At 42.0% G+C, this 27,039-nt stretch overlaps 1 protein-coding gene across 8 annotated transcripts in view; it reads right to left on the minus strand.

Annotated features, from left to right (window-relative positions):
* Positions 1-27,039, minus strand: part of LOC120961114 (neurexin-1) — an 87,545-nt gene that overhangs the window by 58,843 nt on the left and 1,663 nt on the right. For all 8 annotated transcript variants that reach the window (XM_049605326.1, XM_049605329.1, XM_049605332.1 and 5 more), the window contains exons 2-5: positions 24,852-26,296; positions 17,653-17,786; positions 8,045-8,189; positions 5,728-5,781 (exon numbers count right to left, since the gene is read on the minus strand). In XM_049605326.1, coding sequence (XP_049461283.1) covers positions 5,728-5,781; positions 8,045-8,189; positions 17,653-17,786; positions 24,852-25,784 — 1,266 coding nt within the window. In that variant the 5' untranslated portion in view covers positions 25,785-26,296. The remainder of the gene's footprint in view (positions 1-5,727; positions 5,782-8,044; positions 8,190-17,652; positions 17,787-24,851; positions 26,297-27,039) is intronic.

The following is a 27,039-nucleotide window of genomic DNA, read 5'->3' on the forward strand; positions in this document are numbered from 1 at the left end:
CGATCTTTCGACATACGATACTTAGCAGAACGATGCTCATCGCACATGGGGTTAGGGTGAATCCCATTTTGCTAACTCCCCCACCACCAGCATCCAGAACGTAGACATGGAGCGGAAAGCGGGAACTGTCCTCCCTGCAGGGCAAACGAACCAAACCGATCGATAATTCTTGCAATGCTGACGAGGCGGGAAATGTTTTCGTGTCGCATTCTAGTACCGCAAAGCGCCTCGCAGAGGCACAAGCTAGCTGACATCGATACTCTTACCCAAGGATGGGTGTTTCACTTTAGGAAACGGAAAAGAGCTCGGAACATTGTAAGCCAGTTGGGTGTGTGTGTATGAGAGAGGAGTAGAGAGATAAAGAGAGAGAGAGATCGGGAAAAGCGTGGTTCCACGTTGGGGAGCAGTAATTTGATCCAATTTCTCGGTTTGCTTCCATTTCTCGAGAGCCATCGGAAGTGTTTGAGCCTGAGCTGGGTTACGCGTATAGTGCGGGGTAGTTCGGAGCGTGAACGAGCGTGGCAGGGACGATCATGGAAAAGCATTGATGGGACCAAGAGGGGGAGGGGTAGGGTGGGAATGGTTTTGTGTACACACTCAGTTACTCCCGCAACGCAACTCTTCTTGCACAGTGGATACGAGTCGGTCGCTGTTTGTGGTAGCGCTTATGCCCGATATAATATGTTTTCTTTTCATCTTTCTCACCGAACTCGCTGCCGGTTGAAACGGGCCAAATGAATTACAGGCAGGGGAGAAATGGTAAATGTTGGCGATGCCCTAGGGCACTGTTCTTGATGCGTGCTTTATTATGCTTCTACGTTTCCAAAGCCTCACAACCCTCATCGATTACGGAGGGATATAGATGGAGGGGGGTTTGTTGTTGGGAGGGTGGCGATGATGAACTGTACGAACCAGAGCTGGACTTCAAATACGCAATCAGCACGTTAATAGGAGCGTAAATTATCACCCACAAATGAGGATAGCTTACATTTTCCAGGGTTCATATAAGCTCAGATCATCAGTGGTTTCACTGGTTTAACTTTGCTTTATTTTAACTTTTTTTGATTAGTATTATTTTTGAAAAATAGTTTAACATCAATATACATACGAAAATGAATACAAAACGTGTAGTTTTGAAGATACCAATTAGGCACTAAATAAATAAATAAGACACTAACTACTCTGCTGTCATTTTTATACAGACGCTCCCTGGCTTCCTGGAAACATAGAATGTACCTCATTGTGTAGATGTAGTTGTTTCTATACCATGACACAACCAGTCCAACAGGGAAACCTAACTTAGCAGATGAAAATATTTCCTAACAAACAACCAAAACAAAAACACATGAACCAGGATTTTTTCACACGCGGGTACTAAAATGCGGCAAACACAACCGAGTACAATCCGTGAAGGATTCCATCGAGACCGAGCGAGCGCTGCCGGGCTGAAGAGATGTGATAATTGATGGCTGCACCATAAATTAGTCGTGAGTTATTCATGAGTCCCTACGCCATGTGCTAGCAGCGACACAAAACTAGCTGCGAATGGAAATTGACTTGTTCGTGTTTAAATGATGTCTGCCTCGGGTCTCGGTCCGATGTCCGGAGGGTGGGAACTGTATATTTCACAGTACAATTTCTATCTTGCGCACCAGACTATCAGTCTGGTCGGATAGCATTGAACGAGCGCACACTCGTACATCCACCGGGGAGGAGGTTGGTAGAATGCAATCTTCTTCTTTATGGCAGTTGGTAACACCACACCATCCCCATTGAGCACATCGATTGGTTTGAAAAATATTCTCCACTCTCCCGAAACCGTTCAAGTGGAACATGCCAACAGCAGGTGCCTCCACAATGTCCATCTGCTTGAATGTCCAGTTCGATCACGTCAATTCTCGGACTGCTGCCCCTTCGGCGGGCCTGCAGGAAAATCTCAGAGTTTTGGTGCAGATGGTACCAGAAAGCGTCGTGTTTTGAAGATAACCCAAAAATTCAAACACTTTATTGAGCATTCTCTTACTATTCGAACATTTAGTTGTTCATTCAGGACACTCAGTTGCTTCTTACCTCTCCACTTGGCAGAAACTCACATCAAACATCTAAACTTTATGGAGTGGTACGCAAACGGTATGCAAAGAAAGCGGAAATGCAGCGTGTATATTGGGACAGCGCATTGGACATTGGAATGCACTTTTTTGCCGTTGTGTGCGGTTGTATTTCCCACCCCTCTCTTTCTCTCTCTCTCACTCTTACTCTTTCTCTATCTCATTCTCTCGCTCTCTTTTAGCTTCCCTCTCACTCTATCTCACACAAGGGATGTGTTCAGAAGCGCAATCTCCAAAATCCGTACGGTCGAATACGGGAATGGCGATGCACGCTCTTCCCGAATGACGTGCAAAACCGCATAAAACTTTGGAAAAACTTGCATACGTGCCGCTGTCAGGATGTGAATTGTGTACTACGATGTTGGTGCTCGTTGCCAAATGCAGTGTTTGTGAGGTATATTTTTTTAAATTATATTTTTGCTTCTAGTTTACATTCAGTTTCACCTGTGGGAACAAAATATTCAGATCTACATTTTACTGGTGAGGAAGTAGTGTAAACCCTTTTCCACGAGCAGGAATTTGTTACAATCTGAAACTAAACTTGATACTAGGCTACCGGAGTTTTCCCAAAAATGCTTCATACTTTGAATATGAATTCAGAGCAGCTCGAAAATGTTATTTCCGAATGCGAAAAAATGGTTAAATTATTTCTATTGAATTTTAGATTTCCCTGTCTAAACACATACACCACAAAGGATTTCGATTTCATTCAATGGAAATGTGTGTGATGCACTAAAAATGTACAGTTGGTTAGATTCATTCATCAATTTTATGAAGTGATTAAAGTTTACGATATATAGAACAAAATAGTGCAAACTGTTTGTTGTGCAAATAAAAACGGAACTTTTGCAATCATGTGTTGTTACTATACGTGGTTTAAATTATATTATGAAGAGAATTGCATTACTTACATATTTGATACGTTCTAATCTGGTCACGGATGACCTTCATAGCCTCCAAAGTAGCTAAAAACAATGCATTACCTCCAAGTCAAACAGTTTTTACTGGATGTGAAATGTGTTATAAGGTACTATAATAGAAATTCTCGCTTCATTTATCTAACAAACATTTCATAAAATCGATGTAAAGTCATATTTAGAGAAAATAACCAACCTACTAACGGACCGTACTAACCAGACAGTCCACAATAATGGCAGGAATATTTTGAGAAAGAATAATAAAAAAAAAAAACATTTCCATGTGTTACAAAGCTAGTAGTTATACAACGAAGTCAGTGCTGGTGCTATGATCGAATACAAAAGGCCCAAAATTTCTCCGATGGATCTAATATTGTTCCCTCAACCCGCTATCCATGGACTATCTCGAGTTTCCCTTCCTCCAGGGCTTTTTCCTGTCATATCGACATGACGGAAAGGTAACGACGGTATATAAAAGCTGGTTATGTCATAAGCTAGCACAACCATGCTGAAAAGTGTAGAAAGACGAGAAGCACCTATTGAAGCGCACGAGCGCCGTTTTCAGTACACGAGCCTCTAGAAAAAGGTAAGGCTGTTCATGCGATAAGAAGATCACCGAGTTTTGGGAAATGGCGGAGTGGCTGATATACAGCATTTAAAGTGCGATAGTTCCGTACGCAAGTAAGGATTGTTTGAAGACGGATAGTTGGATATTTTTACTATAGGGTTATATTAATACTCAACCGAAAATGTAGAAAAAAGCGAACTGAAATGTAACAATGAAACAAAACACTATATAATCACTGATATTATGATCCTTTTTCTGAGGATGATGACTTTGACAGGTAGGTTCCGTTTCGATTGCGATCCATTTCGTGCCTTTCAAAACAGAGAAAATTCTTTTAAACGAAAAGAAGCGATTTTACTTTTGCGCACCGGTTCATCGGCTACGAATCGTACCACCGATCGGCTGCAAAAGCTACAAAAACCTTCACTGTGGATGGGAAGGGAAAGATAACTCGCTTCACCTTACCATATGCAACCCTTGCAGTAAGACCGCCATAACCTTGCACACACCCGAACCCCACCTACTGCGCACCTTTTTCGTTCGCAAAGTGTGGAGATAGTATGCTGATGAATGAAGGCTTTATTTGCTCCGCGATGCCCCAGGCAAGGTGAAATCATTCTGGTCACTACCTCGCACCCAAACTCGGCAAGATGGTAAGACGATGACTATGACCACGGCAACCGCGGCATGCTGGTGGGCAACGAGGACAAGATTTATTGGTTATCGATTTTCTCTGCCGCTTTTTCCCTGCTTACAGACCGTGAAATCTCTTACCATTTTTTTCTCAGAATGTTTTTACTTACTCGTTTTTGGAAATAGGAAAAAATCGCACAGACGCTTCGAGACGAACAATGTTTTGAAACGAGGGCAACGGCACGAAAACAACAGAAACAATAGCCCATATCCGTAAGCGAACACGCAACAACGGGAGACGAAATATAAGTATATGTACAATACACAACTTAAACTTCTAATGCAGTGGACTGAAACTCGTGCTAGATGAGGAGCGAAAACAAAGGAAAACATCTTTTCAGAGCAAAACTGGTACAACTCGATTGCCAGCAAGTGGTATCAAAGGTACGGCATAGCATCATGGGAAAAAGCGTACAAAAAATCCACTGATGCATACTCACATTCACCAACACACACAAACAAAATGCCGCATGAGAAATGGGACTTCATCAGTGGCAGTTTTCGGCTTTCCTATCCCGGTTGGACGGCCCGGTTCGACTTTTCCCCCGTTCGGTTCGACAGTTCGATCGAAAGGTAAAGCTCTTTCTAGCCTAGCTTGAGCCCTCTGGTTAAGCTGTGTTGCACGGTTCGAAGGGAACGTTCGTTGATTTGGATACTGATGATGTAAGATCGATAGCCGTGTAACACCAGCAGAAAGGGAGAAAAATTGATTGCAGATATTATCAGGTGTTTGAGATGTGATGAAAGAAATCCACTTCAATGGAACCGTTTCGCATGCTGGAGGATTTATTGGGCATCGTTTGGGTGAAGATTTGCTCTACGGTGGCATGCTTCTTGTGATGTCTTTTTTTTGTTCTATTAAAGAGAAAGGCTACACCCTTTTCGGTTTTTAAATGCCTTCCTCCTTATGATAGCAAATGATAGTCTGGTGAAAAAATGCAGTACATCTTGGGAATGTGTGGGGCAATATCTCACAAAATTGAGGTTATATTTAAGAGCATTCCGATTCGGGGAACTTGTTTGCGATTCAGTTGCGCTTGTAGCTAACTTTTTCTCAGAATAAAAATAATAAAATCAACAACAATAAAGCAAACAGCGAACGATGGCTGCTAGAATCAATGCTGCTGATTAGCATACAGTGGAAACAGCGTCTAATTGAATTCCATTAACTTTGTTTTCATTTCTGAGTGAGAATAATGATGCGACCTACAGCTGTGTTGGCACGTGCCCAGCGAGAATGTTATGTTAGCAAACGGTGGATGCGTTTGCGGCATAATGCAAAAATGCGTCTATAATGCTATGAGTATAGCACGAAATAAGTGATTTCCGTTTATTCGGCACATGTTGCGATGCTTTTAAATGTTTTTGTAGCTGTTTAAAGTTGAAATAAGAATCCAGCAATATCTGTTGCGGAACATGATAAATACAAAACTACTCTTACCCGTGTGACTTTTTCTCGAGGCATTGCTGTCAAATCGCAGGGTGAATCTCCGCACTGGAAAGAAATCATTGACAGTAAGAAAAAAATAAAGACACAGTGAATGAGGTGAATCGTTGAAATAAAGAATGACTCCAATTGCTTCCCATTCGGTAAAGTGTAGAGCCTGTTTCGGAATCAGAAATATAAGGGGAAGCGCTTGTAGTGAACAGTTATTTTACATGGGTTGAATTCCATGCGCACTCCTATCATAAAATTCGCGGGCTACGAAAGTGATCACAAAAAGAGGAGGCAAAAACCAAATAAAAAGAAAGATTGAATCAAAAGACAAACATCAAACATACACACTCACACATCGGAGATAAAGGCAAATTGCAACGAAAAAAAAAACCATTCTTCCATCGCTAGCTTTTAGGCACAATTTATGCGTTGTGGAGAAAAAACTGTTCACCATAAAGAGAAATTTTATTCGTCCAACCTCAGCCCACACTACCGTATCCAAGGCGTAGTCGCTTAGTCAGAGATTTTCCGATTTGGCTAACCCTTATTGGTGACTCTTCTCCTCTCTCTGATCAACCAGCAAAGGATGGAAACGAAAAGCTCCAAATATCACCAATGAAGCAAAAAATAAAATAAAATAAAATCATCTCGACCCACGCATCTAGGCGGAAAGATTGCAGTGAAATGGTAAATTATAAAAATTCACCCGGCAAACTGGCAACGAATACCAATAGCAAAAGAATTCACTCGTAGGTACCGAGGTTTCATTTCGAGTGGGTGATAAATTTAGATCTTTTTACCATCCTCGACAAAGCTGCATCGAATGTTTCTTTTTCCGAAAAGATAGGCCAACCGGATCAATCCAGCAGTTTGAAGCTTTACATTTTCAGCCTACTTAAAAAGCTATCCGATTGTAAGTCAAAAGCAATTGATTCGCTACATTTTAACATTTCCGCCGCAAAAATGTTTTATAAACTATTGACAATAAATTTGATTTTGTGTTTCCAATATAAATTTTAATCACAATAGATGAATGTACAAATTGACATTTTTATAAATTGTTTTGATTTTATAAGATATTTAATATAACATAGGTGTTGTAGAGTAGAGAGTAGATTAAATATTTTGGATAAAGTATGGTTGTTTAGAATTTTATTTCCCTTAAATCCTTAGTCATGTGTTCTATACTACCGAATACAACATCAATATTTGGTACAATATTTGATTTGGTGAATGTTGTGCTAATGGAAAATTTGGCTCCTATTGAAAGGTTATCAATGTGACAAACCACCCACGCCAAACGCTCAAGGACAGCGGAGTGTCAACTGAAGTTAAATAATTCCCTCTACCCACAATCTTTTGAGATTCGTTTTATCTACCCCATCTTCGTCAAACACGAGCACCATGCGTGGGTGTGCTCTAGCGTGGTAGTGTACTGGAAAACATTTGTTTCAAACATGATGGAACAATACATCTACCAGCAATGAAGAGGCAACGTTGAATATGTGCTACGCATTTTCTGTTTCGTTCTATGTGGCCCCCGTAGGCCATGTCAGTCATTCTATTTGGTTGCTTTTGACATGTTTGTATCTCAATGATTTTCCAATCAGATCAAAAGTTTGAAATGTACGAAAGGTATAACAATTGAACTGAAATGTGTGGGTTTCAGTTGTGCACCGTTGTGGAATTGAAGAAATGCAAAAGAAAAAGAGCCACCACACCATGTTTCAATCATTTAAAACACATTACTAAAATTTTCTCAAAAGCTCGGAAATGTTTCGTTTCTTGCCTATTGAAAGCACATTTGTCTTTTCTTTTTCTTTTTTGAGTATCATAGTGTGTGACCAACCAAGTAATGTAACCAAGAGTTTCGACGAATGCTTGCCTGAGCAACCAACCAACGATTATTGAGCGATTAGCGTCCTTGCCTGCTGCCATCGACCTGGCAACTGACCACCTAAAAGTAAAACAATCGCATGTCAGCCATCGAGAAAGTTGTCCCGGTTTAATCGTACCGTGGCTCAGGCGCTTGTGAAAAGTCCACCATTTACAGTAAAACTAGCTCGAAAACTCGCCAATGTGCGACATCCGTTGATTTATCGCTGGTAAATAGTCCAACCGAAACTGAAACAACCGTTGAATGTTATCTTCGCTATTCTTGCCGTCCGTCAAACGACCTTGGCCCGGGATGTTAACCACTTGAAAAGCGCATCGAGCTCATATTAAATCAAAACCGAATGGGAATGACATAACCTCTGCCAGTTGTGAGAGAGAGAGACTTCAATACAGCTTAATGGCGATGGTGGAACGTAATGCTTACCTTGATATCCCGCGGTTGTCGCATCTCTTGTCGCCTGGGTGATACGCCCGGCTGGTCCGAGTAGACCAGATTCCTTACCGATCCTCTGAACCTTGGCTCGAAGATGACGCTGGGCAGTGCCAACAGGGCAAGCTTGGTGTTGTACCTGTAGCGACATACGAGAAAGAAAGAAAGAGAGGGATGGTGAAAAAGGAAGCAGATGTCAGGATTAGAAATAATTTCGTAATTATCCAGGGATTAATCACACCGCCGCACTTTGCAATGATGGAAAGCGAGAGAAATGAAAAGTGATAAAACTGAAGAAGCAGCATACTCCACTTTTACGATCCGCGCTTGCCTCCAACCCCAGAGACAAGGTGTTTTGTGGATGTGCTACAAAATGTACAAGAGATATGATGCGAAACGCGCACCCGGTTGTAACGCGGCGGCAGAAAGTTGCATATTCTTGCTCCACACAATGTCCGTGGTTCGATTCTCACTGTACGCGTCCGTAAGCTCGGGTAAGCTCTTTCTAGCCTTAGTTTATAATTTATTTTGCCTTGTCGCTTGGGCGATTCCTCTTAGACACTACTGGCCTGCCACGGCCACACACACAGTTTAGTAAGCGGGTTGTTTTTCATCGTTCCCAGGTGACCAATCTTTTGAGATTCGTTTTTCCTCTTTCGAGATGTTTCCCCGAACCATCGGTACCGAGCAGCAACTTAGTGATGGTTTTATACTTGTACAGCATTTCCTTTACTTTATATTTTCGATTTACGTGACAAGTTTGTCTCGAAAAAGAAAGTATTTGCAATTGAAAAGAAAGAAGATGGCAACTGCACCAAAGTTAACTCGCTACTGTCCCTTGGCTGTGCAAGATTGTGTCACCAGTGGAGAAGATTGGAAACACTTTTACGGACACTTTTATCGCTATTGCGATGATGAGACGGTGGGACAAAGTTCTGTTGGATTAACAATTCTAAAAACGCCCCCACTACGCAGCCTTCTTTCCCCTTTTTCGAAGTAAGAGCGGCAAGTGTGTCTGCGATAGTCTCTCGTCGCTTGTATTTCGGTGCGGACTAATACAGTGTAAGCTCATTTATTCAACCAAAATGAAAAATAACAAACCCTACACAAACGCATGTGTCGCGTACGGTTTATTCTAGCGGTGAGATACGGCCACTTGTCACCCACTTGAGATATAAAGTTGGGGGCAGTTTTACGATCCTAACTACTGATACTGTCCCTTTTTCCGGACATTAACGAAAGAACAAAAGCTTACACGACTGTACTGAGGCTTATGTTGAGCCTTCATGTTTTTTAAGACTCCTTTTCGTTGCATAAGCTTTTACAAACATACAAACAAACACACACGCTTACATACAGCACCGCTGAAGACGGTTCAAGTTCAGACCGGTCGATTAGTAGGTTCTGTTTCGTTCACGACCGACCGGATCAAGCCCAAGCTGACTCAACGAGCTTCCATGAATTACCAACGTCGGCGTTGTCTTGTGCAGAAGGTGAGGTAGGCCGTGGAGTATTTCGGGTGTCAGCAATGTACCATCACGCATCGAGATATGTAAAGTATTTGCACAAAAGTGGCTACATCCTTTGGAAAAGCCCGGCCCATCTTCTCGTTATAAAACACTCAGTGCGTTGAAACCGACTACCACCGCCAGCCCAGAGTAACATGCGAAGCTGAATCTTTATTGTGCCATGAATAATTTACATAAACTTCCCTTTTTTTTCTTTCCCTCAGCTTTCCTTTCTCCTTCGCACACACGCGCTACATCGACGTGACATAACCGTCCTGTGCGCTTCCTTCAGCTGCCCACCCAATCGGAAACAATCGGATGTTCTATGGAAGTAAAGATTTTTACCTCGTCCCTGGACATTTGCAACGAACGTATCGGAGACCGCGGGGGGCGTGCAGAAGTGCCTACATGACTGTAATCTTCCGGCCCGTTCGGAATGCTTGCCCGGAAAGTTCGTTTGCCCGGAATCCATGGTTGACAGTGCAAAACCGAATTTTGAATTACAGTTAAACCTGACGGTTGCTCGATCTTTCGCCACGAACGCCTAGAGTCTGCAAGTGTGCGCCGTGAATCGAAAATAATTCGAATTCCTTGTACTCGAGTGCTGGCGAGCGCTAACCTTAACAGACACCGCACCTTCAGCCCACTAACCCCGGTCTCACCCTACCCTCAGCAAGGTCACGTCAGGTTGTGTAAAGTTCGATTCAGCAAAAATGTCTTCGGTGTGCTTGTGGTCGATTTGCACGCGTCCTCTTTGGGCAGTCTGCCAGTGGTTGCTGTCCGCTTTCTATTCTCGCTCGAATGCTGTCGGATATTGTTTTATTGGAATTCCTACACGTTCCTCAGTCACAGATGTCGCACACACGCTGTCCACTGGGCCAAATGAATATTTCTGTGAACATTTCCAGTTCTCTTGCCGACCAGCTTCCAGTGGGCTGTTCGTGGATTTACTTTTTGCATTTACAGTTAAAAAAAGCGTCCGCTAAAACGTCGTCTTAGATGCTGCGATCGTTCAAGTCATGTACGCTTGACAAGTGTATGATGTTCACCGACCAACCAGCAGTGGGTAGAATGGAATTTCAATTATCAGAGAAATGGGACGCATCCGAACGCATCGAACGGCATGAAACGCTTCAGTCATCGCACGTAGTACTGCTTATTCTTTATCACGGACATTTGATTCCTTACAAAGTGCGCCATCTTATAATTATGGTGTGTTGCATAAGACAAGGGTATGTCCATTATTGCACAAGTATAACTTTGCCCGTTTTGCATTTGCTGTAGATTACCTCACGATGATTTCCAGAAATGTTTTATTGATTAGCTTTTTTCCATAATTTTATTATTATCGTTTACCGGTTAGTACCGATTGAAGGCAACCCTTTTGAGCCACGCTTGCGCAAAAGCTGTATAAAACGCTTTGTCGTCGTCGCCAGAAGCTCAATTATCGATTGCAATATCAAGGATATCATTTTTCAACGCCGTGCGGATCGTAATTTTTGGCTATCTCACGTTGTATAATGGGTTTGGAAAAGTTTTATGCAATTTCATATCGGCGGGCGTAAGCTTATCGATACGCCATCTTTCTACAGCAAATACAAGCTTGCACTCCATGCAAAACAATTGTGCCTGCAACTCACTATATCATGTTTGATAAAAGCTAATTTTGCTTTCTTTGCCATTTTACATTTATATTTTAACTTATCAATGAATATCAGATATAATAAATGTAAAAAACATTGTGAAGTGTTTTCAAAAGGGTTGAAAAAGGCGTGATTTTATGGTGCAAGAGTGCCACCCGTATGGGCCAAGACGTGCACCTAAATAAAATAAAAGAATTTCTTGGATAATTGGAGTTTTCGAAATGTGCTCCGCTCCTATGAAATATAGTGCCTCACTTGCTCCTCCTAACTGAGGTTACTCTTTTGAGCAAGTTTTTTTATGTTTTTATTTTTTTGTCACTAATTTAATTCTATTGAAATTCGGTGCAGCACAGTACATATAGTCATTGAAACAAAACCTATACAGATGCTTCGCCAGTTGGTCATTTAACACTTTAAGCGCTACGTCATATTGATCCGTTTGGCGACTTTTGCTCACAGCTCAGCTTTGCATCTGACGAATCTCTGTAGAACGAATGGGGGAGGAAAGAAAAAACAAGACCGACACGTGCTAGGCCGGTTATGGCAATGGAACAAAAGAGTGATAAAAGACACAAGACAAATTGTCGCTCTCATCGCTCTCTTGCCATGCCCTACGCAATGTCAGGCTCACTTGATGTCAGGCCGGCGGTCTAAGAGTTAACTAAAGTTTTACTGTAAAAATGCTTAGTGGCACACTTGACCCAAATTTCGCTAGATTTGTTTGTCTCCTGATTGTCTGACCGAACTTGCTCATAAAGAGGCAACTATTTGGAAAAGAAATCGTCACAAATTCACTCATTTCGACCTTCTGCTTTTTAAATCATTTTATTAAATTATCTCTACATGATGATGCGAAGGTTTTATCAAAAACAAAATAATTGAGGAAGAGTTCTAATTGCCTTCATTGATCGAATTATCATCGCAAAAACGTCTTGAATGAAACATGAAAAGTGGGGATTTTATGTGATAGCAAAAGTGTGTAAAAATGAAACCTTTAAGCACTCTTAATCGTGCTGTGGACGCTTCCGCGTAAACTCCATTTTCCCCTCTAGTTCGGAGAAATCTGTTAGGAAAACCGATAAAGTGCCTGCCCACGGGAGTTTTCTAGGCATTAGCAGCTGCGGCTCAGCTTGAAATAGCCCACTAAGTACCTAGCGGGAGGTAGCAATGGTTACATCTTTCATCGGTTCCCCGTACTGTACGCCCAAACGCAGAAAGTCAACCTCGTGGCAACTTTCTCTCCCTTCCCACACACACAGACACACTCAATCCCTCTCAACTGAGTGGGTGTACAGGTAAGCGAAGGTTCGTTATCCTACCCAGCGGGGACAGTGTTACATCACACACTTGAAAGGGCAAAGGCACACTCAGGACAACGCAGCTCCGCACAAGTACGTAACTCACCACACGACCTGAAACGACGTTCCGCTTCATTCATCAGTCGCACGAAACAAAAGCAACACTGGGCGAATTATTCTGCACGTGTGAAAATTATGGGTGCTGTTACACCATCCGTCTCGCGGTAAGCGGTAACAGTTCACTCGCCAAAAGTATCGCGAGAGAGGGAAAGTAAAATGGGACAAAAATAAACCAGTGCCCCTTTTTTACTCCATCACTCCATCCGCGCGAGTCGAACCACGATTGTGGAGTACTTCACCGAACAGATCCTTAAAGGTAGGTCACGGCAAGTGTCCGTGGTGATGAGACGAATTGAGCGAAAACCTTCACTGGAAGACTCGATGCAGGGTGGACTTTTGGCAGTGGGAAATTATTTTCTCCTACGACGATTTTCGGATGCCTCACAGTTAAGAAAATCAAACTTGACAAAGGACAAGGACAACAAAGGACGGTAGGATTGTGGTTTGTAGCATAAATCTCTTCTTTGGAAATCATTTTTTCACCGTTCACAGTGGCTTGACGCGAATGATGCGCTGTTTGTTATATTTTCTCCCTTTTTATGTTTCCTTGCTTTGCATGCGTTTCACTACACGAACTCGGTGAACCTACGCTACTTGGGCGCCGAATGGATTGGTTTGCTCTGTTTTCCGCTTCGCCGTCATGCTCAGGGCAACATTTTCTAGCCATGCTTATCGGCTATTCATGTTAACCCTTTCTGTACGTGAATCGACACTGACGCGTTCAGTCGTTCGGTTTTGAGCGAGCGTGTGGGCTAAACCCATGTGGGCGAGAAAGTTTGCATTAGATTTACTTTACCGCGCCGAACCAAACAGGTATAGCTGGCTGCCTGAGTTTCCGCGTTCTGTGTGTGCCTTCGTGTTTGTGTGTGTTTGTGTGTTTCTTTAAATCAGTTTGTCCGCCATCGGTGCTATGAAAGTGCAAAAGTAAGGAAGCTCACGCTTCATCGGCGGGCTCCGAACGCTCGGTAAACGCATTGAAACCGTAGAACAGGACCATCGGATCAATTTTCCGCTTTGCCACCTTTTTACACGTCATTTGTGGCAAGGGCGAAGTTAGCAGCGAGTTAGAGCCAGTTACAGAGGCATCGAGCGGGGTTGCAGGAAGAATACAAACATGTCCACACACACATACACCCCCGATAAAGTCTGCTCGCTCCTTGCTCTCTCGCTGGCTTGGAGGTTTCGAGCCGGGCCGGCAACCTGCTTAACGTCTGATGGTCCTTACGCAGTGAGCCCGCCGCTCATGCACGCCAGTGATTCAATTTCACCGCTTACCTGCTTACCAGCTGGCAAGAGTTTAACTTTTCAGGCACGTGCCAAAGCACGTCGTAAAATTGTTGAATTATGAAAAGTACATAGGCGAGCTCGGACCGCCAGCTAAACCCGGCGGTGTTTGTCTTCGTGACTAGACTCGTAAGAAGATGAATGGATTCAATTATTTTTGACAGGATTTTTCTCCCAGAAACAAGTTTGCTAGCAAGCCCGGCATCTCTTTTTTGTGCCTTAAATACCCGATTCGGAAGGACGGTTGAAAGCGGTTGTGTAAAAGGTTAAAACACAGAGTTAACTAATTCTTGCTTGGTTATCGTTACCCTTGCAATGCTGCTTGTCTCGGAGTCGGGTAGCGACAGTCAATGCAAAAAGTAAAACTTCGTTTCAAACTGCGGCATTGACGGCTTTTTTTTTCGTATTAACGCTAGCGACCTTTGTGCCGTACAGTTGGCATCAGTACAAAGAAAAACAAGTGTTTCGGGCTTGAATCGAGCGATGGAGAAGTCAACACTGGTCCACTTTGTCTCGTGGGTATCGAGGCAACGTTCGTTAATAGTTAATACTTGTTGTGTAGTTGAGCACACCACACACGCACTTACTCACACGCACATACAAACACACTTACCAACACAAAAACACACGTCCTAACGGTGCCCAGGAGCGATCTGTTTCTTCTGTGTCCTTCACGTACCGAGTGGCGTCTAGGTCGAGGTCGAGCAACATGGCACATTACGAGTCGTGTTTCACACGGTCCGATTCGGAGCGCGCCATTGAGTATTCCACTGGAGAGGACGGAAGGTCATTACACTGCGCCTTTCGTTCGCCCTCCTGAATTGCCGGGGCCCACGTGCAAATGTGAGCCCGATAATCAGCTTACCCGTTAGCTAATGGGTGGAAAAGGTTGCCATTGCTTAAAGCCCTTAGTTCGGCAACAGTCCGCGTTCAGCTTCGCCGTAGGTTTCAATCCATGGGGTCTTTCTGCTTATCGTCCACACCAAGCCTGCTATTAGTTGAAAAAGGTGATAAGATTGTCCCCCCCCCCTGCTGCCGGCAGCGTGGGACGATTGTGTTTGTAACCGGCCATAGGGGGTGAAAAGTTGATCAAACGATTGGTATTGCGTTATTCTTCGAACTTTCCCACTAGCACTCGCTTGCTCGCCCAACCGAAACACTAATTAAGCAACATTCTTCACGGACTTTCTTTATTGGGCTGGGAATTTCGGATATGTTTTCCATTCCGCTCAAGCCACCTGTCCGATTGTCCCTCCCACATCAGTTCGTATCGTCATGGTGGCTGGGATTTGATTGAGTAAGTACGTCAACTTTTCGATAGCCCTACTGTCGTACCTGGCCAAGCTTCATTGATTATATTATTTGGAGCAAATCGTGATTTGTAGGTGGTAAAAGCGTCGAACAGGATTGGTGGAAGGAATCCATTTGACCTTTCTAGTGATTTTGATTATTCTTCCAATGTGCATATATGCATTAGATCACTGTCGAGCTTCATTTTCCCTGACACAGTTTATGGGTTTTATGCAAATAGTTTATATGCAAAGTACCTGTCTGGTAAAAATATATACCCATTCGATTAAGCAAAGACATACAATCTTATGCAACGACGATACAATGCTATGGTAAGAAAAATGCACATCAGATCGATAAAAAACTACACACCCACCTTCCCGCCATTGCGGTCTGCAGGGCAGACCCATCACCACTCGAAGGACATAGCATTTCATTGTGCTTTCTTTGATTTATTGTGAATTATGTATCAAAAAGCACAAGAGCTCCGAATGCTCATTTCGAAGGATTCGTGCCAAACCCATCGCGTGGAAACACGACATTCGATCCGCCGCTATCAGTCCTTGGGCGCAACGGTCGGTGTAACTGCTGACGGCCAACGGTACACCACTGTCCGTCCATTAGTAAACGACCACGGGTGTCATCACGAAAAAAATCCTTTCCACGTGGATCAACACCAGAGCAACAACTGAAGCAGTCGCGCACAAACCATCTTGCTCCATCGGTTGCTTTCCTTCTATCGACCCGCACCGGTACCTCGAAACGAATGCGTTATGGCCGCTAATCGATCTGTGGATTATGTTGCGCTCGTATATTATTGTGCTGTCCATAAATAACTAATGGGTCTGTGTAGCAATTTCGTTCGAGTATTTAGAGCTAGGGGAAAAATAACGTCAAACGTCAATCGTTTCGGGGTGCCACTAAACATACTAGGTACATAAATTAAACGTTACGAAAACGTGTGTCCAGTTTCGGAGTATTTGTTAAAAGGCACAATTTATCATGTACGATGCGTCGCTAGGTATTTTGATGTACAGCAATTTGTTATGATCGATACGTACGTCATATTTAACATTTTTAAATGAAGTAATGAGTCATTTAATTTTGCTATAATTCATAACCACATAGAATATATAACTACATGAAATGTTTTGGTGTCCAACCATTTTACATTGAAATTATGCCATGCTAAATAAGAACTAAATAAACTTAATTTTAAAAACTAATCCTATGAATGAGTTAAATTTTCCATAAAAGAGTCTATTTATGTGAGTAATATAAAATGAACCAAAAACCCTAACTCCTCCCCCCTCCTCCCTCAAAGCCGTGTGATGTTCAACTTATTTTATAAATCTCTAATCTAGAAGACCTATAGATATGATACAAGTTCAGGCTTTATTTTCTTTATTTATTTTCACGAAAACGTTAACAACCTTACAATCCTGCATAGTTTCGATTATTATTATTTAACATAATGAATGTTTCTGCAACTAAGCATAAAGTTCAGAGCTGAAATTAATCTTATGCAGTGCACTATTTTTTTTTTTTTGCACCGAATGCAATACTCTAAAGTGCACGGGGTGTGTGTAGCAGCTCGGTAAGCGTACCTCAAGCCTGAAGGCTCACTCATAGCATTCACCGTGTATGACCTAGTTTTTCCTTGCCGCCCGTGAAAGAGTAACACCACCACAACAGCCACACATGAAGCAGCGAAATTATACGTACCCAGCATCGCTCCGTTGACACTAATTAAAAGTGAAATGTGAAAGGTGGCAAACATTCCGCAAAACTATTGCAAGACACGCGCATGCACACCCCATTTCATTTTTAAAACTGCTTGAGAGCGTGCCCGTACTTATTGCTTTGCAGTTTACAGGATGGTGTGCAGTTTCTATCTTCACTGGAATTTTCCGTGCATTCCACCGCGGTTAATGGTTTCTACATACAGCACACCGAGCGAGTGGAGTGTTTTAATTTTGTAGAGAAATCTAGCACTCATCGACCACTCCAAGCGGCACAATGCAAAGTTAGTTCATTTCGCAAGCCAACCCCTGATCTGGTTAGGCAACGGGCAACGGGTCCAGCGCTCTAAATGGAAAAACTTTGCCGTTGCACTATCCCACTGAGTGAAATGGGAAAAGGCACTTCATCAAACAGTAGCCTGCAGGGGCAGGAATGTACCGGAACACCGTTACCAATCGAAAATTGGCGGGCTGGCGAAGCAGAAGGTGTGTGCACCTTACCGGGGCGGGGAAACACTTTTACTTTGTAGCGTAGCTTGTGCGAAGACGGTACGGCAAGTAGCTTAATTTCGGCTCGCCTTAGAAAACAGTGCACCGAAACTTACATTCCACCTAGCATACAAGCACTGGGTGGATGGTCGCGGTGTTTGGTTGGTATGTTTTTGCAAGCACGTAAAAAGCATTCAGAAAGTGTAACAAAATAACTGTACTACTTACCAGTTTGGCATACCACCGACAAAGACGTCCGAGTTGGTGGCGAACTTGCCGAACAGAAACTCCTTCCCTCGCGAGCTGCGACTTTGTGAGACACCGTCGACGGTCAGGGTTGTGTGCTCGTCGTTGCGCATTACCTAGAAAAAGAACAAGGTAATGAAATGTTTATTTTGCTGAGATTAACTAAAATAAATGTTTATTGTTCGTTGTATATTGCAATCAGTTTAGCAAGAGATATATGTACATTTACCAACCGTTTCAATTGTACCATTTGTATATTTTTACTACAAAATTTCATTCGAAATTCCAAGAAAAAAATACTTGAAAACTATTCTTTTCAGCATTATTAGGTTGTGTGTTACTTTTACTTTTAGAGAAATGATAACTATTTCTTAAGCAGGGAAAGTTTTTTTTGACTATTAGAAAATGAAAAATACTAAACTGACTTATTCAATTATAAGGAAAATTCTAGCAGCTTACAACTTTTTCTGGTCTTCTTCATTTAGCAATATAGCAATCCAATAGGCGGTGTATTTTATAGCATTTTTAAAATATGGTATTGTGTAAGAAGACTGTAGCTTCTCATGTACTTATCGTCCTTTTCACTGGCCTGTGCTAAACATGTTTTTGGTAATTCAGACTCCATATTTATTGCACGTATGAACGTGGAAATCTTACGTTGCTTAGAAGAATGCTAGAATACATCCTTGCTTTTTCGATTGGTTTTCTCCGTTCCAGTGTGTACCACCCGTTTCAGCCACCGGACGGCAGATCACAACCTAATTCCAAGCCAAGGGCGTTGTTTACGTTTTCTCAAGCGTAATAAACTCCAATGAGTACGAAATTCGGGAAGCACCCGCCCATGGAACTGTTGCCCCGTGCCGTGCTTCCGCGCGGAACGTGCATGTGCGGCAGCTGTTTAACCGTCGTCAATCTTGGCAGTTACGGTCATTTTTTGGAACGTTCGGTGTGCTTGTAGGTGTGCACAGTAGGAAATGATGCCCAGAAGGTATAATTCCAACACCAAACGTATTTACTGCATTATTCAATTGCCAATGCTAGAATGAATAAAAAGAGCTGGAGCTTCTTAGCCAGATATCACGCAATGGGCTATCGAACGACTGCTTTGACGGTGCTCTCTTGATTGCAATCATTACTCATCACAGCATTAGCTTTGCTGTTCAAAAAATAACAAATAAGTATCCTTTTACGGGCAAAGTACTCTAACGTTGTCTGCTATTTGTTGAAGTTGAACCTTTTTATTTCTTGTGCTCCGTAACGTTACTAGCTTTTGCCATTTCAATCCTCTTTCCAGAGGTTCTACAAATATGAAATAACCAGCTAACACCGTTCCTTGGAATTAGTTACACAACATACGCTGGGGCCTTCTTCATTACCATGCGTGTAAACCGCCAAACCAAGCCAAAACCGTCCCTAACACTGTATCGACTCATTCCAAAAACGAGTGAGCTCGCTTCTTCATTTCGCCGTTAAGCAATTGATCCAACTAGGAATTACAGCTAAATTGGCTAACGTCCGTAGTGGTGTCGTCCGTCTTGTGTACCAGGCGGCTAAGCCCACCCACGCTACAAACATGCTGACTCGCATTGTGTGTATGTGTGTCTGCGGGTGAATGTGAACCAGTTTTTCGCACCCTATTCCATGGCCCTATTCCGAAGAAGGTGTCACACTGATACCGGTCACGAAGCTTTTCCACTTGCCAAACAGTCCAGTCGGTTCTGGGAGGCGGCAATGAAACACAAATCCTCGCCGACTAGCCGCCGAACTATAATACTAGACGCTGTCTGTGGCGTCAACGATACGCACGGCGACATATGTGCCAGATATGGTCTGCCATGCCTCCGAAACGACCCTGCCCCCGAACGTTACACCCTCGTACCGATAAATCCGAATGTTCGGTGGGTCTGTTTCCGGTCGAGTGGTGGCGTGCGTTGACTTAACCTTTATTTCCTTCGCTTCCGCTCACCGTGGCGCACCGACACACGCACTTTTGCGGCCGGGCATGGATGAGGTGCTGGTTTTGGTCAATGGCCCATATCACTGGGCGGATGTTTTCGATTCTGTTTGGGGAAACCATTTCTTTTTCCGTTTCACAAGGTTCTTAGCGTAGCTGTGGCTTTTTTGTGGGCGGGAACTGGCCAATTAATGAAATAAAAATTTATTGGCCATGCTTAATATGGCGTTTTGACACTTATTTCATGCCACCGAAATGGAATCGAATAATGAAGTTGTACAAGATTTTGCAAAGTTATTTCTTAAATCAATACTACATGGTAAAGTAGTACATAGGCTTTAATAACTTTTTTACCAATTTCAAAAGTAAGTCAGAAGTATACAAAATCCTTATAACAACCTAAACAAAAAAGTGCAATCTTACAAGGAATTGGACAACTACATTTCTTTAAGATACGTAACATGTAACATTATAATGCTTCATTTTGTGTTTCTCTGTTACTGGCAGTAGTAGTTGCTAATTATTGGCTGCTTTCTACAGCATGAGAAAAGAACCACTGTGATCGAGCCACAGTCTTGTATTTGATGTTGCTTTGATTTTAGCTATATTTTTACTACAAAGATATCTTGCACAGTCTTACAAAATTAACGCATCCTTCTCTGGTTTGAATCGAGTATAAAAGTAAGATGGTTTCACCATTTGGTGTAACCTTCACTATCCTCAGAAACGATATTTAACCGACGTAATGCAATCATTAAAGACACTGCTGGTTCAAAGATGGTCGATTGAACTCACAGCGAGTGGCCACAATGGCTCATCAGCAGGCAGTGACTTTCGATTCGAAGACTCGTTAGTACATGCCCAAAATAGCCTTTGGCCCCTTGTTTGCAAAACTTGCTGCGAACAGAAACCAAACGGTGGGAAGTCTTCGGTTCTTTTCGTAACCAGTAAAATGGCCTGCCCGTCGAACCAGCCAGTTGAGGATTTGCATCTATGGTGATGAAATTCGTTTTCTCCCGCCCTATCACCGACTTTGGGGTGGTAAGCGAGCGTAAACTTTGGAAGATGCTTGCTGTTTGCCAATTGGATTAGGGATTAATTCTCCGAAACGAGTATTTGCGCGGCGCTCTTTTTGTGTGGCGTTCGTTCGATGTGATGAAGTACGTTGAAGTTCGTCTGTCAAGATGTTATAAAAAGTGATTGGATGTTATTGATGTTCGGCGCTTAAATGAAGCATGCTCGAGCTCATTAAGAAAGGTTGTGTGACAAGCTCGTAATGGTAGTTCAATTGCAGGTAACATTTTGCAATGAAACCTGCAATGATGCTTTGAGATATCTGGAGAATTTTCAACATTGTTTTCTATATTTGAAAAAAGTTTTTATATTTTTTTCTAATAGTAGATGTAGCTTGAAGTAGGAGTAAAGATCTGCTAAAGATGAACGATGTATAGAATATGTTATTTATGTTTCATAACCCAATTTCCGCAGTTTTAAAAAATGGAGTTATCATTAAGGGTATATATTCAATTATTCCATAGCACTAATAAACTAAGTATATCACTCTTATCCTAAAATATCAGTTCAATCATTCGTTCACGTCAATATACTTATTTCCAAATTCGAAATGAATATTTCTTATTACACCCACACACACACGCCACAACACACGAAAAAATACATTGAGTGTGAAATTAAAAGCTTGCACATGTAAAATGTAAATTGATTTCCCTTCGCGCATTCGGTCTGTTGGAGCTACCTTTCAACAGAATATGTTTCAACGTAGCAAATATTCGTTACCATCGCACAATGGTGCACACACTTTGCCGAAAGCAGGCGAACGGGTCGGATCGGATGGGAGGGGATGTGCGATGAATGGCAGCGATTCCGGCTATACGCGTGGGAAGGAACATAATGGTGCTCTCGTTACAGTGACGTCTGTATAAAGAATGTTACCATTCTTCCTACCCTGCCTCTAACCCGTCAGCCCTTTGCTATCAACATCGCGTCCATCATTCACTGCGCGTCTGTGTACGATAAGCTCACTTTCGCCGACAACGATCCCGTGAATTAACATAAAACGTTTAAAACGACTTCCGCGATGGGAAGAAATTTGAACGCCAGTGTTAACCTAAGCCGCCTTGTAAGGTTGTTTCTTGTTACGGTGACACGAGCAGAACGGATACTAAGGAGGAAATATAACGGTCGGGCTAGATACTGAAGGAATGTGTGTGTTGGAGTGTTGGTTAGTCAGGAATGGGGAATACGGTCTAAAAATATGCACCATTGGAGCAAGAGCATTGTTGTCGAATTTCGCATTGGAAAGAGCAAACCCCCGCTCTAGAGTATAGGAGGAATAGCAAACATGGGAGGGAAGCAGTAAAGTCATGAAAGCTGTTGCGCATTCCAGCACTACTGACATGCTCACGGGACTTGCAAACCGATCAAAATTAAATTCCTTATCATGTTGTCTGTGCTTCCTTTATGCATATACGGTAGATTGACTTGACAATCTCATCATCAATAATCAGTTTACCTTACTTTTTTATCAAACTGGCTGTGTTTCCAAAGAGCATATGATAACGAAGTTTACATAAGCTTTTCCTTGAACGCACATGGGATGATAAATATCAAAATCAAAAGCAAGGTACAAATATTTACGTTTGCAGTAAGCATGGAAAGGCAATCAACAAATGAATGTTTTAAGTATACAATGAAAATTCTCGAAGATATATTCTCTTCAAGATGAGTTTTTTTTTTCTTTAAAGCTGGAAATAGACGAACTGAGATTTTCGCGGTACCGTGAAAATCGCGTATGACGTGTGCTGTCAATTTTGTAATAAAATCTGACAGACAGACGAGATAATCGCGGTTCTTATATGGGTCTTATATGGTTCTTATATTATACCCATCCGAGTTGTAGTGGACGATTGAATAAGCCAAAATGAAATAATTTAATTGATTTGTGAATCAAATTATTTATTTCACATTGTATACGCAAAATAAAATACAACACTCATACAACACGAGTTTTCAAACAAATCCAACAGAAAAAGAAAAAATAATCGTTTCGCGCTGCCACGAAAATCTCAGAAAAAGGTACAGAGTTGGGTATCTCTGCGAAACAGTAGGCGCGGAAGATTTGAAAGCTAAACTGTTCTACAAATGTTATAAACAAGGCGCGACTTTCGCTGTACCGCGACTATCTCGGTTCGTGTATTTTCAGCCTAAGAAGAACATTTTACCAGTCCTGAGATTTTATACATTTACATTTTATGTTTCTTCAACGTGAATATTTTCCCTAGGCAAATATTCTCTACGCTGCATATGAGATTTCGTAGCATATATTTTCTAGGATGAATTTTTGGATGACAGTTCACACAAATATTGGTCAAAAGATGCCAGGTTTTGCCCGTGGTTTCTTAGGCACATTTCATTAGCCGCGTTCAGACACGGCATATTCTGCTAGAAAATATCTGTCAAACATACTTTTTCACTGAGGTAGGGGAAGTCTAGCAGCCTGTGGCAAATCTTTTTCGAGCAATCCAAGCTATCCATCGCTGGATGGATAACAAAAATATTTGCTTGCAATCTTCTTGACAGGTCAAGAGAAATATCGTGTTTTTTCGTGTTTAAACATTAGTTTTCGATTGCTTCCAAGTTCTAAATGTTCTAATCGTTTTATATTGTGCTTTTCTTACAAGAAGAAGCCGTGTTTTACGAATAATTTTGTTAAATTACGATAATTTTATCCTGCTAAGATTCGTGGTTTGTGAACGCAAAAATATTGGCGAATCTCTTTTGACATTTGTTTCTAGTGGAAGGGGAAAGATTCGCGAATAAAGATATGCCGTGTCTGAGCGTACCTATTAGATTTTCCTTAACATGAATATCTCTCTAAGCTGAGATCTCCTTTAGGATCGCCTTAGAGGGATTTCATTGTATAATCGATTAACGACAATGAAGCACATCAATCGAGTCTTTTAAATAAGGTCCGTGAAAGCAAACAGGTCGATCCGTATAGAATAAATTGTCGGAAAGCTATTTTGTCAGTTAAATTCACCATTGCTTGTGTTTATCGATGCACAATATAGAGTGAATGATGAATTTAATTAAAGCAACTATTTGGCTGACTTAATCCAAGGATTTTATTAATCTTTCATCGCCATGTTATAAACAAAGGATAGATTACACATTTTACCAGTTTGTGCCGATTCGATGTTTTAGTTACTCTCAGTAGTTAATTGAAAGTTAAATAGACATCTCATATCCAGTGCTGTTTTGTGACTAATGAGCTTTTAGTTCCTCCAGCAGGACCATTTCAAACGGAAGTGATTCGTGGTCACAGAATGGAAAAGTTATGTTTCTGAATATAACGTGGACATGCAAACTTTTACCTCCATGAGTATTTGGTCCAAATTTCAAGAACACTTTCTTATAGTAAATTCGTCTACTTTTTTGCTTTAGCTATTACTAGTTTGTTTGTAAACAATTGTTCATCTAACTGTCAAAAGCGAACTGCTTAATAGCTCCATGACTACCAAAATCTAGTTCGCTAACTGGGAAGTTTTTACTTTCCAGTCAGCGCATAGATGTTCGTTAACTGAAGTGAAATTATAACCATCAAAACAACACCTACATGTTTCGATCCCATGTTTTTTCTCTTTTTTCCATTTACATTTGCATCTTTTCCCAGTTAAGATAGTAACATTAATATTTTAGCATTTATTGTTCACATTCAACCAGCACTTTACTATTAGTGTAATAAATAATCATATATACAAATTGTTTATGTTAATTTATGAATCCGAATTTGGTAATGCTCATAACAACATTATACTTAATTTCAATATATACTTATACAAATATATGCCCTAGACATCTATATATGTAGGCATTTTCACATAGGTCTATAAGCCAAGAAGTAGAACAGCAAAATATTGTATTACCGATGTTGTAACGTTAAATTGTATTAATAAAAAAGGAACGGAGGTGAATAAATGAGCACGCGGACAAGAGTGCAGTATGGTTGTAGCACCGGTTAAATAAGAAATAATAGTTGTTCTAGAAGATTCCTTCCATAATGACTCTGTTCATGTTCTGGTACCTCATGTTTGCCATAGTCATTGTGAAGTCTCGACCATTAGCGAAGTGTAATAAATACGAGATATAATGAAAGCAAACTGTAATTAAACGTAGATTTTCGCCTAGATCAAATATCCTCATTTACCTGCACTTTATGCCAGTGGCCATCGTGAAGATCCCGACCGACAGTAATGATTTGTGCGCCTCCACCAAGATTATACCGAAGTCGAAGGGCTCCCTCAACCAGTTTCAGCTCGAAGAAGTCGAACGTGCCACCGTCGTCGGTATAGAGCACGAGCCCATTCGGCTGCTCCGTCTTGAACTCGAGCTCCAGTGACCCATTCAACCCGGTATACCATTTGCGGAATTGTGCAAAACTGTTCTGCGATCCGTCCAGCACGAACCCGGAACATCCGCACCCTAGCTGGGACAGCATTAGGCCTAGCAATAGCAACTTGGGCAGCCGAACTGTTGCCATGGCATTGCTCAGAATCTTTGGCAGGCTAAACGGTAAAGACGACGATGATGCTGCAGGGGCTGAAGCGAGGTCAAACGATTGCTGCGCTTTGCTCTCGGAAGTCAGCGCTGTCGCCACGGGCACTGTCGCCGTCCTCAGCGGTTGCTGGCAATGGTAGTTGCTTTTATTGTCCGCACTCGATGCCTCACTGCCCAGAGCTGATTGCTTGAGAGAGCTGTTGCGCTGCCGTACGTTGGCACCCTTCTCCGCTACGATACATATATTATTGTCCGGGTGATTAGGGCTTTTAATGGAATTACTGTGGTCTGTAGAACGATACTGTCGTTGCCGAAGGGTTAATTCCGCAGTCGGTTTCGCTCTCGCAAAGGATCCACCCACTGCCATCCCACACGACGCCTGTTCTCGCTGTTTTCTCTTGCATTTTCTCCTCGCGGATAATCTAATCACATTGGCCCCTTCCAAAAGTGGTGCCGCACTTTCCATAATGGATACACATTCTGCCTCTCCGCTAGTCTGGGAACTACCGCCAACAACTCCATTTCCATCCGCTTTCGTATCGCTCGCACGGGTTGTATGTTCCTCCACACGTACCGACGCCATCTTGTCTTCACTCACGCACCGAATGCTGGGGTTTCTTTTTCGATCTTTTTTCCGTCACCCACTGCAATATTATGTTTCTCTTTCTCTTTCTCTTTCTTCTACACTCAACGGTAATCACTCACACCAACACGTACACACTCTCACGTCACTATCTCTTCGGGGTTTGGTTGTGTAGAACTTGCTTTATCCTGCCTGTTTCGCGCTCATGCTCACAAATTCTAGCGGGATTTTCTTCACTATTTGCTCACTAAGAACGAGTATGCCAACACGAATTGTACACACACACACACATACCAGTTTCACACACGCACACACATACGCTTACCCTCACATACGCGGGCGTACACACACACACTTTCACTGTTTCTTTGCGTATTTTTTGTTGTTTCTGTTGATGTGTCTCTCTCCTGTTTTTCCCGATCTCACTATTCTCCAGCACTTCGCAACACGCTTATCTTTTTTCTCGGTTTGCAAGCGCCGCTGCTTGCTTTGATCAATTTTTCATACATTTCCTGAAAAGAGGTAAGCAACCATCACCAACACTTTGTATGTGCTTCTTATCGCATTCGATGCATCACTTGCCCTTTATCCATTGCAAGTATAAAATTATTTCTTAATTTTTGCTTTATTTTGTCCACAAAAAAATTATACACGAAATCTTTTGTCCAAATTGCATCGGCTTTTCTAACGTTATTTGCTTCACAAAATATAAATATATATATATGTTAATTCTTTTAAAGTTTCTAGCTATTCAATATCTTCCTTTGCACAACGATTACAACATTGATATTAAATTGACTCCATTTTGCCTGCTCGTCACCTCGTTCAAATGAGCCACCTATCATTCATCATATTTGTATCACCATTGTTGAAAACCATAATCGCTTGCTAATATACACACGTTTTTGCTTCGTGCTACCACCAACCATGCGCCTCCATTTGAAACTGTATTCTTATTCAATTTTGCACGATTCCTGTTCGGAAAGATCGTACCGCGCAGCAAACAATAACCTAAACTCGCATTATGTTCACCACCCTATTCAACAAAGTAAATGCTTCATCTCTAGGTGCTTCACTTCACTGTGAAAATCGCGCAAATAAAAGCAGCGCGAGCTAAAGCAAAAGAGAATGGTAACCAGGTGTGAACGGTTGGCGTAAAATATCCTGATTCTATTAAAAGCACCCACACATCCAAAGCGTTTCGTTTCGCTCGCAATTGGAGATGAGAGAAAGAGTAGGAAAATGGTCGTACGCT

This window comes from Anopheles coluzzii, chromosome 2, assembly GCF_943734685.1.
Source record: "Anopheles coluzzii chromosome 2, AcolN3, whole genome shotgun sequence".
Lineage (NCBI taxonomy): Eukaryota > Metazoa > Arthropoda > Insecta > Diptera > Culicidae > Anopheles > Anopheles coluzzii.